Source organism: Diorhabda carinulata, chromosome 4 (genome assembly GCF_026250575.1).
Source record: "Diorhabda carinulata isolate Delta chromosome 4, icDioCari1.1, whole genome shotgun sequence".
NCBI lineage: Eukaryota > Metazoa > Arthropoda > Insecta > Coleoptera > Chrysomelidae > Diorhabda > Diorhabda carinulata.
In genome coordinates, this window is record NC_079463.1 from 690320 (window position 1) to 703127 (window position 12808).

At 30.6% G+C, this 12808-nt stretch overlaps 1 protein-coding gene across 2 annotated transcripts; it reads left to right on the top strand.

The window, feature by feature from the left end:
- The first annotated feature begins 19 nt into the window (after positions 1-19).
- On the top strand, positions 20-12572 carry LOC130892652 (DAZ-associated protein 2). 2 transcript variants are annotated; one of them, XM_057798173.1, is made up of 6 exons: positions 55-272; positions 617-710; positions 5356-5457; positions 5520-5644; positions 5718-5864; positions 5928-12572. In XM_057798173.1, exons 3-6 carry the CDS (start codon positions 5433-5435, stop codon positions 6108-6110), a joined length of 480 nt encoding a protein of 159 aa, XP_057654156.1. In that variant the 5' UTR covers positions 55-272; positions 617-710; positions 5356-5432; the 3' UTR covers positions 6111-12572. The 2 variants fall into 2 exon arrangements, with proteins under 2 accessions (XP_057654155.1, XP_057654156.1); XM_057798172.1 differs by lacking the exon at positions 617-710 and having other exon boundaries at positions 20-272.
- The last annotated feature ends 236 nt before the right edge of the window (positions 12573-12808 follow it).

Sequence of the window (12808 nt, forward strand, 5' to 3'; positions counted from 1 at the left end):
CCACGCAATCCTGTTGGCGCACAAAAGGAAGAAATGGTTTTCATGCTTTGCCGTATAAATCCGTCTCTCTCACGTGCACGATCTCTTGCAGTGTCATTTCTAAGGTCGATGTGCTTTCTTTCTCTAATTTATCAGAATTATTTGACTTTTGTTTGTGAGGTTTTCTGGCGAGTTTTAGTGTAAATTGTTTTCACAATTCAACAAAGTGTTTCTCGTTATTTTGTGTTAATATCGTCAAAGTAACCTTTACAAAATAATGTCCGACAAAAAAGGTAAGTGATTTCAGACAAACGTATAAAGATGGAGGATAGGTGGTAACTCGCGTAAAATTACTATAAAAACCGTGGTATATTTGTCTTAATATTATTTTAACTAACACCACTTTCCGAATAGGCGAAAATTAAGTATACGTAGAGGCAGAGAATCTGATAAAAATTGCATAATTATGCAGGATGTTTAAATCAATACTGACACTAAGGTTATCTCTGTCTCTTCAACGGGTAACCTACATAAGTATATGTTTCTAACTCATTCCATCCTGTGATAGCCTTGCCCTAGTTTATCCACTGCAGTAATAGGAATTAGGGAAATTTAATATGTAATATTATAAATTTAGGAAACGAGATGATCATGAAAGTATGTTACTTCCAGCTTCAACTGCACAGGAAGATGAGCTGATCACCCCCGGACGTGGATCCCGAAAAAAAACAGTACATATTATATTTTCATGTGTTTATACAGTGGCTGATTTGCTTGTTGGTATTCATACCTGCTCAACGATTACTTCACTAGACTTTTTGATTGGGGATTGTAACAATCCACATTCATTTGTTAAATATCATTTTATTATGCGTAATCTGAACAGATGTTCAAACTTACACAACATTTATCGTGATTTTCTATTTAAATAACTATATATTGTCACCAAGATAATTGATTGAGTTCTAACTTATAAAAAGTTTTTTTTTTCTCGATAAAAACTTCCCGAATTAATAAAAAGTATGATTTTAACAATAAATTAATTACCAAATATCCGAAATTCTACTTTTATATGTGTTTTTCTTGTTACATCTATCTTTCTATCAAATATTGTTGTAAAGGAAATTATTTAATAATTAATGGATTTTTCATGAACTAATTTTAATTTAGTATTTTGATTTTTTTTTTAATTTTGAAGTTTCTCCCAGTCTGTGGGAAATTGCAAAAGGGACAATTCTGGACTGAATCATTTTTATCTTATAATTAACCTCAATTTGATACTAACCATTTTAAATTAGGATTATTTGTTGAAATTTAAAAAAAATTGTTTGCATTATATTAATATAAACACATATTTATTAAAAAATATCTATAACTTCAGACTCGAAATTTTGACGTTTTTCCTAATTTATATACCTCCTTCTGTCAACTTCTCGTTTCCTTCCTGTCATAGAGATCAATTCAGAGTTGTTATTCGATTCTTAAGAGCACTCTTGAATTATATAACTTGTAATTATATAGGAAAAGGCCAAGAGAAGAGAGGAAAGAAGATTAACCTTTTTAGCCTCCTTATAATATTGTGAAAAATCAGTGCAGAAAGAGTGTTTGTTTAGAATTTCTAATTTGCCAACGCTCAACTTCTTTTAATTGTTTTGAAAATTGATTTCATGTTAATTTTTGAACGTGAGTATTATAACATTTTATTATTATAACCAAATGAATGTGGAAGTTACAACAGTTACTGTAGCTGAAGATGTAAAAAAATATCAATGGTTCAACAATTAGACTTTTATGGTCTATAATTCACTGCATGAAATACAAAAAAATATGTAACAATATATTTTCAAATACACTGAGAAAAGGGGTATAACTTTTTTCCAAGCATGTTACACATTTTCGCAATTCTAGCTTATGTTAATCATTTCACTCCTACTGAAGGAAAAACACTTTAATTTGTTTTGTTTTTTAATTTTTTGTGATAAAATACAACTATGGGCAACATTGCGAACACAAATTATGAAAAATTCGGTATACACGGCACTACAATTTTGTTTGTTGAAAAATAAAAAAAATATTAATTGTTACATATTTTTTTTAACTATGTGTGGGAGTAGAGAGGTAAACCCTACTGGATTTCACCGGTGTTTGCTACAATGTTGGCTATTCTGCTGCAGCACCTCTACGTCTCTAATATTATACCCTTGATTTATCTGTACCTATCGATTGTGGGAGAAATTTCAATCATTTCAGAGTAAAAAACGTTAATTTTGACAGTTATACGTTTGATAGGTACAGAATAATGTTGCAACACCACTGGTCGCCGGGATTTTTTTGTAATTTATAACGTTTTTAACTATTTATTATTACTAATATGTGACTCCTTTAGATTAAGTAACCCCCCCTCACTAGATATAACCATTTATATGATCAATGTTGATTTTGAAATTTGATTAACCCCGAATTACGTGAAAATCATTTTCTATTGATTTAACTGACATTTATCAAAACAGTTTTGACTTTATGATTATTTTTTTTTAATTGTGACATTTCAAATTTCTAAATCACCATAAAAAATACATAAAACGAGTGTTCACAACGGTTTTAGATTTTTCTTATTACAAAAAGTTTTAAAAAACGTAAATATTCATGAATTTATTTTTTAAATACGTACACAAAACTCACTAGGAATTATATCTGGGGAAAAAACAGGCCTTCTTAATGTTCTGCCATTATTATTTAAATTTTTAGGTTTGATTTAATTACCACTCAATAAGAGTACCCTCGTTTTGATAATAAATTTTAGAAACACTTTTTACTTTTTACGTTGGCAATCGTTTTTAATATTATTGAAATATTTCAATTGGAGGCCATTTTAATCATGAATACTATTAATATTACCACATTTTATTTGACTGTTAAGTCTTTATCAATAGTGTCGTATTATACTGTTAGTATTCCATTTTAGTTACGAAAGCCCCTATTATTGACATATTTTACATTGGAAATCAGTTTTTAGTAAAAATATCTTTGTAAAGGTATGAAGTGGCAGATTTATTGAATACTTTATACTTTGGTGGAGAAAAAAGTATTTAAAAAATATATTTATAGGAATTGTTGTGTACCACTCGTATGTTGCATGTGTAGTACAGTATAAAGCATGAAATTTTTTTTTCGTTCATTTTATTTACAGTAAATAATAATACGTAAACAATATCGGTATATTTTTTTATGTTTCCTTCGGTTTATTTCGAATATTTATTTTTTTATTATTTTTAGTTCCGATTCCCAAAAATAAATTGAAAATCAGACCTTGCCAAAGACGTTTCATGTCATAGTTGAATTATTTCGAAACTCGTATTTATTATTTAATTCAATCACTCTGTATTTAAAAATTAAAAACAAGATCTGATTTTATAATTATGGAAAATTTCCTTAGCATGTTTATTTATTTATTTAAATAAGGAAGAATATATTTCATTTACGAATTATACAACGTGTAATGAAAAGTATCTGGTAGATATGAATCGAGTATCAATATTTTATCAAAAAAAATCGTCATCGGCGGCCATATTTGCTGGAAGACAAATTCAATTCGTTTGTTCGCAAAAAGCCCTCCATATAAAATGGCGTACTGCCAAATCAGCCGTTTGAAATGTCAAACGTCAAGAACAAAAATATTATTCTTAGTAAATAAGAAGAATTTGACAGAACGTGGTACTTTTATGAAAATAATGTTTTAAATCGAACGATAGGAATATTTCAAATCAATTAAACGGTTTTTTGCCCATTAGAACTAAAACAATGTAATAGAAAAAGAGTACGTTATGCTGATGAGTTCTAAAAACTCTAAAACCGGTCTACAATATTGAGATTTTCAATTTTCTCGGTTGAATTTAATTAGTTTTTATCGGGGTATACAGTGAAGTCTAAAATTCGATTAAAAAAAAAAACACTAAGTAACTGAAATATATAATTTTATTTTATTTTGCATGTTTTTTTTTTAAAGATTTATTTTGCTTTAAATTTTCCACGAGAAATGAACATTTTAACGAAAATATTGAATAAGCTAAATAAATCTTTGCACGTAATTAATTATAAATCTAGTTTTTCAACCCCCTAAATAACATGAATATAAATAAGAACATTATTGTCATCATTAATGTATATTTAGGACGTTTTTACTTATTTATATATATATTTTAGGTAACTGTTTATATTCATAAAAAAATTAATTCACGATAACTTTCCACAGGGTGTTCCACATTTTTTTTGGTTAAAACTAGTTCTAACCAGTAGTTATGACGTCATGAATTCGACGCCATGTTGTAACTTTTATTTACATAGTGGAATTTTCTCTCCCTCTCTATCGAATTCGTTCTATGAATGAAAATTGTGTTTGTAGCTAATATTTTATCGAAAAATAATCACAGATAACAAATCTGTAGTATACGGGGGCTATTCTTAAAATAACTTTAATTGTCAATAACATATTTCGACATTATGGCGTAAATTTATGACGTAATTACCATTGGTTACGGTACTTATGTCTATTTTAAATAATAATAAGTACGAAATTAGCAAATTCCACTACCGAAATTTAATATTCGATCCCCTATTTTCATTATTATTTATAAACAGTTGGAGGAATCCTTTTTGTAACTAATTATCAGATACAGACCTCTTCTATCTACGTTTAATTATGTTTTTTTGGATTTTTTATGCTTCTTAAGCAAGCTGATTAAATCTCAATGGGCACTAAACCCCAAATCTCCGTCAAAACTACCTTCGAAGAGTCCAAGGGTACCTCATACCTTCCACGGTACCCTCGGACAGTACAGTGGTTGCAGAGTTGTTGGATTTTGAGGCAAAGAACTTGCAAAAAAATTTCCTTTCCTCCTGGAGTACCTTCAGACACTTCGGAAGTAGTTTTGACTGCTCTGGGGGAGCTTAGTGTCAATCTAGACTTTCGATGAGTTCGTTTTGAACGATTTATTGCGCCAAATTTTGGGCTTAACTATTTCCCATCCTCCTGAGGTACCTCCAGACACTTCGGAAGTAGTTTTGACTGCTCTGGGGGAGCTTAGTGTCAATCTAGACTTTCGATGAGTTCGTTTTGAACGATTTATTGTGCCAAATTTTGGGCTAAACTATTTCCCATCCTTCTGGGGTACCTCCAGACACTTTGGTTCAACGGATCTTGGAAAAAAAAATAAGTGGGATATCCTGTGCGATGACATACAACGTTCGAAATAAGTTTTTTTTTTTTTGATCTAATTCCACTTAACCGTAACAATTTTTTTGATTTTGGTTTTGCATCTCACTTTATTCCGTGTATAAATTGTATATAAACCCACGAAATTTTTATTAAATTTGCAGCTATCGGTGGCGCCGGTCCCCCACAATCGAGTGGACCGTCTTTTACTCCGCAACCGCCGCCGCAAGCCAATCCCCCAATGCCTACGTCGCAACCGTACGGAGGTACGTTCCGATATATTATAAAATAACAATAAAAATAAACGGCGGTAATTTATGTATTTCAGTAATGCCCGGTATACCGGGAGGTAATCCCTACGTGATTCCCGGACAGACTCAGATTTATCCTCAAGGTCCTCCTCCTACCTACGATCAAGCTCTAACTCATCCGGCGGCAATCGTCGGACAACACGTAAGTAACCCTCGAGGGATACAAATCGGGTCTATACGATGGACGGTGTTATATTTGTTTTTAATTATTTCAGATGTACCCCCCCGGCGCGATGTACGCCGCCGGTTACCCGACGTATTTAGGTTACCCGACCTACGCCCCGATGCAGTATTACCCATCGTTAGGCGCTTACTCGTACGCCATGCAACCCGCACAATTGAGGCCGACCATTATGATACCCGTAAGTAGATCGCCCTGTGTATAAATGCCGTTGTAATAAAAAAAAATTTAATTTAATTTGTAGAACGGGTACGACGCCGGCGCTCGATTCGACGGTATAGCTCAACAGGTACTTCCCCCGGCTCCGCCGGGCGTTCCCCCGTCGGCGGCGCAATTGGCCGCGATGGCCGGTCACCAGGTGGCGTTAGGACAGAAGAAAAATACTTTCCTGGCGGGCGGATCCGAGGGGGGGTATACTTTTTGGTAGGAAATGCTCGGGCGAGCGATTAGGGGTTAAAAAAAAAGAAGAAGAAAAACGAAATTGTTATATTTTATTTTTGACGGACGGATGCCCCGATGGGTTTTTTTTTTTTAAATCTAGTCCTTAGTTAATAGGTCAGAAAAAAGTTGTTTGGTCGGTCGCAAAAGAATGAAACGAAATTTTTGATATTTGGCACAATTTTTGCAAAGTGGAAGCTGTAACTCTTATAAATTGTAACTAACGGATAAAAATAAGAGTTACATCATCCGTTCAGTATTAATACACCGATAAGACTCTTTAAAGGACAAAACTTGTGTTTATAATGAAAATTTTTCTAATTCTGACGTTTTCCAGGCTAATTTCACTCTTCAATTCGAACAAAACCTTAGCAAGTTGAAACTTTAAGAGAAAAATAAGAGTTACAACCCTTTTTTGTTCCAATAAGAGTTTTTATAAAGCAAATAAGGATTATAGAACAATATGGCTCTACATTTTGATAATCTTTTGTATATTTTATCGGTTTTGGTCTCTTAACGGTGACTGTAACTCTTACAAATTGTAACTAACGGATAAAAATAAGAGTTACATCATCCAATCGGTGTTGATACACCAATAAGGCTCTTTAAAGGACAAAACTTGTGTTTATAATGAAAATTTTTCTAATTCTGACGTTTTCCAGGCTAATTTCACTTTTCAATTCGAACAAAAACTTGGCAAGTTGAAACTTTAAGGGAAAAATAAGAGTTACACTCCTTTTTTGTTCCAATAAGAGTTTTTATAAAGCAAATAAGGATTTTAGAACAACATGGCTCTACATTTTGATAATCTTTTATATATTTTATCGGTTTTGGTCTGTTAACGGTGACTGTAACTCTTACAAATTGTAACTAACGGATAAAAATAAGAGTTACATCATCCAATCGGTGTTGATACACCAATAAGGCTCTTTAAAGGACAAAACTTGAGTTTATAATGAACATTTTTCTAATTCTGACGTTTTCCAGGCTAATTTCACTCTTCAATTCGAACAAAAACTTAGCAAGTTGAAACTTTAAGGGAAAAATAAGAGTTACACCCCTTTTTTGGTCCAATAAGAGTTTTTATAAAGCAAATAAGGATTATAGAACAATATGGCTCTACATTTTGATAATCTTTTATATATTTTATCGGTTTTGGTCTGTTAACGGTGACTGTAACTCTTACAAATTGTAACTAACGGATAAAAATAAGAGTTACATCATCCAATCGGTGTTGATACACCAATAAGGCTCTTTAAAGGACAAAACTTGAGTTTATAATGAAAATTTTTCTAATTCTGACGTTTTCCAGGCTAATTTCACTCTTCAATTCGAACAAAAACTTGGCAAGTTGAAACTTTAAGGGAAAAATAAGAGTTACACCCCTTTTTTGGTCCAATAAGAGTTTTTATAAAGCAAATAAGGATTATAGAACAATATGGCTCTACATTTTGATAATCTTTTATATATTTTATCGGTTTTGGTCTGTTAACGGTGACTGTAACTCTTACAAATTGTAACTAACGGATAAAAATAAGAGTTACATCATCCAATCGGTGTTGATACACCAATAAGACTCTTTAAAGGACAAAACTTGTGTTTATAATGAAAATTTTTCTAATTCTGACGTTTTCCAGGCTAATTTCACTTTTCAATTCGAACAAAAACTTGGCAAGTTGAAACTTTAAGGGAAAAATAAGAGTTACACTCCTTTTTTGTTCCAATAAGAGTTTTTATAAAGCAAATAAGGATTTTAGAACAATATGGCTCTACATTTTGATAATCTTTTATATATTTTATCGGTTTTGGTCTGTTAACGGTGACTGTAACTCTTACAAATTGTAACTAACGGATAAAAATAAGAGTTACATCATCCAATCGGTGTTGATACACCAATAAGACTCTTTAAAGGACAAAACTTGTGTTTATAATGAAAATTTTTCTAATTCTGACGTTTTCCAGGCTAATTTCACTTTTCAATTCGAACAAAAACTTGGCAAGTTGAAACTTTAAGGGAAAAATAAGAGTTACACTCCTTTTTTGGTCCAATGAAACTTTTTATAAGGCAAATAAGGATTTTAGAACAACATGGCTCTACATTTTGATAATCTTTTATATATTTTATCGGTTTTGGTCTCTTAACAGTAACCGTAACTCTTATAAATTGTAACTAACGGACAAAAATAAGAGTTACATCATCCAATCGGTGTTGATACACCAATAAGGCTCTTTAAAGGACAAAACTTGTGTTTATAATGAACATTTTTCTAATTCTGACGTTTTCCAGGCTAATTTCACTCTTCAATTCGAACAAAAACTTAGCAAGTTGAAACTTTAAGGGAAAAATAAGAGTTACACTCCTTTTTTGGTCCAATGAAACTTTTTATAAGGCAAATAAGGATTTTAGAACAACATGGCTCTACATTTTGATAATCTTTTGTATATTTTATCGGTTTTGGTCTCTTAACAGTAACCGTAACTCTTACAAATTGTAACTAACGGATAAAAATAAGAGTTACATCATCCAATCGGTGTTGATACACCAATAAGGCTCTTTAAAGGACAAAACTTGTGTTTGTAATGAACATTTTTCTAATTCTGACGTTTTCCAGGCTAATTTCACTCTTCAATTCGAACAAAAACTTGGCAAGTTGAAACTTTAAGGGAAAAATAAGAGTTACACTCCTTTTTTGGTCCAATGAAACTTTTTATAAGGCAAATAAGGATTTTAGAACAACATGGCTCTACATTTTGATAATCTTTTGTATATTTTATCGGTTTTGGTCTCTTAACAGTAACCGTAACTCTTACAAATTGTAACTAACGGATAAAAATAAGAGTTACATCATCCAATCGGTGTTGATACACCAATAAGGCTCTTTAAAGGACAAAACTTGTGTTTGTAATGAACATTTTTCTAATTCTGACGTTTTCCAGGCTAATTTCACTCTTCAATTCGAACAAAAACTTGGCAAGTTGAAACTTTAAGGGAAAAATAAGAGTTACACTCCTTTTTTGGTCCAATGAAACTTTTTATAAGGCAAATAAGGATTTTAGAACAACATGGCTCTACATTTTGATAATCTTTTGTATATTTTATCGGTTTTGGTCTCTTAACAGTAACCGTAACTCTTATAAATTGTAACTAACGGACAAAAATAAGAGTTGCATCATCCGTTCAGTATTAATACACCGATAAGGCTCTTTAAAGGACAAAACTTGTGTTTATAATGAAAATTTTTCTAATTCTAACATCCCCTCCAGATCAATTTTGCATTTCGATAGGAATAGAAGTTGGAACAGTAGCCGTAACTCTTATAGATTGTAACTAACGGACATAAATAAAAGTTACGGTTACAATGAGACTTGTTATGAGACAAACACGGTTTATAGGACGTTACGACATCAAATTTTGTGAATTTAATATACCTAATATCGTTTTTTATTTGTTTTACGTCTTTTAAGATGTAGTAACTCTTATAAATCGAAGCTGATTCAAAAAAATAAAAGTTACAATCGCCATAGAGGAAATTTTTTCCGCTTGGTTAACTTCTGCTTCCTAAAGAACAAAAAAATGTCATTTTTGACATGTGATGGGATTATAAAACAGTGTCGTATGTCATTCTTTTGCGATTCGATATATTAGCGCACTAACAACAGGCGTGTACGTGATTTTATTTTCTCTCTCTTATTTTTTTTTTTTTTAATTATTATTATTATTTAAACGATTCAGGTATCGAAAAAAAGAAAAAAAAAACGTGAAAGCTCTTGTTTTAATTAGGAATTACAACAACAAAAAAACTTGTAATAAAATAGGACTTAACTATAGTAAAAATAAATTAATCGAAATTATTACCTCACTTTAGCTCTTATTAAAAAAATATTCAGCATTATTTTTTTTGTTCTTTTTCTTATAGTTTATTTTTTTATCCAAAAAAAAAAAATAAATCGAAATGGGGCAGCTATAAATATTCGAATTTCAATAATTAACCGTTTTATTGACATTTTTTTCTCATATAATATTCCTTAAAAATATTTTTAAAGTTCGAAACGTATTACTACTCCATTTCCCCGTTGGATTTATCGAAAAAAAATATGATTGAATCGACACCGTTGAAGAATGCATGGTACGAGGACGTTCCAAAAAGTTTTTACTACACCTACACTTAAAATTACACTTTCTGGTCCTTCGAGCCGGGTATGAACTGTTTTATAAGGCTCGAAGGACCAGAAAGTGTAGTTTTAAGTGTAAGTGTTGTGGTAATAGATTAATTGAAGTGTTTTTACTTGGAAATTGATGGATTTTCGTACAATAAACTCTGTTTTTCACAACCGGCGAGCTTAAAATGGCGTTAAGCTTTATTATCGGCCATTTTAAATAATTACATTACTAACAGCGAGATCAAAATGGCGTCAAGGTTAATTAACGAAATTTTTAATCAAGTCGGCCATTTTGAATAATGGCACTGCTAACGGCGAGATCAAAATGGCGATACGCTGGATTCTTTATGAATATACCTCCGTATTTAAATGGTAAATCGACGTTTTTTTGGGATGAAAGTTGTGTCCTCGTACCGGATACTTTCAATTACATGTTCATCGTGTGTTTTTTCGTCATTTTTTATAATTCTGTGCAATTTTTCAGTTGGATATTATAAAAATGTTTCCGTCAACGTTTGTTACGTTTCATTGCGGTCCTAATGGCTGAAATATTAGCTAACTTTTTTTTATTTGTTTAAAAATTATTGACGGTTGTGTTTTTGTTTAAGTTTTTTTTTTGATTTGTCGTAAGATTTACATCCCAAATTAAGTTTTGTGCCATTTGTTGAAAGAAAAAACCTTCCAGGTGAATTTTTAGACTCAAATAAAATTCTTTTTAAAAGCTAGAACAATTGGATTTTTTTTATTTTACACTAATAGATTTTTTTCGGAAACTTCTCATCCGACCCTGGTATATACATGAACGGACTATGTTGAAAGTCTAAAGAATATCGAAACTTTTTCGGTTACATCTAAAATATGAAAATAATTTTTTTCTTAATTTTCACATTACTTTTCATCCGAACCCGATATATATAAACAAAGAATACGAAAATCAAAAAACTTTTCAAATAGTCTCCGAATCTTATGAATGTCAAATTTTCGTTTATCTTGATTCTTCTTTTTCTTTAATTTTCATCCATATAACAATTCCAGTTACTTTTGAAATATAAAACAAAACTACTGGAATATTTTATATGTTTTTAAAAGAATCTGTTCATAATTAAACTGAATAAAAAACAAAAAGTAAACATTGATATCCAAATAAATACTCACATGTATTAAAAATAAAATAAAACATAACCTACAAAAATCATCGAGTCACTATTAGATCGATTCAACACAGGTGTCAACAGTGTAGTAAAAAAATCTTGCAGTGTAAATCGATTTTGAAAAAAAATTCACTAATATTTCAGTTTTCACAGTTTTGGCATCACAAATATTCACTTTCTAATCTCATTATTCGTCGATGAGAGACAACAACAATCGTTGCCAAATTGTGAATCCCACTAACTAATTATAAAGCTCCCGATCGTGCTAATATCAATTTATTAGTTGAATTATTTATCATCAAATTGAAATTTAACGCATAGGAGTGGAAATTTTTTCAACTTCTATGTCAATACTTTTGTAAAATTGTGGTCAGTTGCACACTACGACCCGTCATCAAAAATAAATGAATAGTAACTGAATCATTAATAACAATAACTTAATAGTCTTGGTTAAAAAGGCCACTTTTTGAAGTTGACAGCTTTCAAAACTTTATAGTAAGCTTAGTGGGGGTATGATAATACATATTTGTATTATTCGTTTAAAAAAATGTTTTGAATACTTGATTTAACGGAATTGTTATACGAGGGAGATAAATTTTAGTTATTCATAATTGTTATGATTAAACGTATTGGTTATTTCACTTTTGTTTATGAACTGGTGCAACTGACGACGAAATTTATAATTGTCAGCATGTTTCAACATTTCCATCTCTTAACAGATAAGTAGTACAAATAAATATTTTTTTTAGTCTCATTTACTTATGAAGAGGTAATTTGAAAAGTGTTTTTACTAAAAAAAATCAATTTTGAATAATTAAAATTTGTTTTTACGAATTTCGTGATTGTGTAAATTCTTATATCTAAACAATTGTTCTTAGGATGATATTAGTTCGTTTTGAACGTACTTTTTCTTATAAATAATAATTATATAATTACAGAAAATCAATATATAATACTTGTAGTAATAGTATTGTGAATTTTTGAGGTAAAAAAACACTTGAATATTTACCTTTCCATAAATTCGATATTTATTTCTATTTTTTTAATGTTTGTTTGATCTATTATAAAATAAATAATTAAATATACCGTTAATTGAAATGAAATCATTCTAGCGCAATAAATAAAAGTTGAATGTAAAATATTGTTTTATTATATTGACCAATTTCACCATTACTCGATGCCGTCACTGAGCACAAATTTTCAATATTGTTTCATCAAAATAACAAGAGCAAAATAATTTAACAGTATGGACAACAAAATAACTACTCGAAGTAACCAAATATAATTATTTAATAAATAAACATGTATTGGTAAATCCCTTAAACTCAGTGACATTTGACATGACATTGACACTTCGTTGTACGTCTACGTTTTT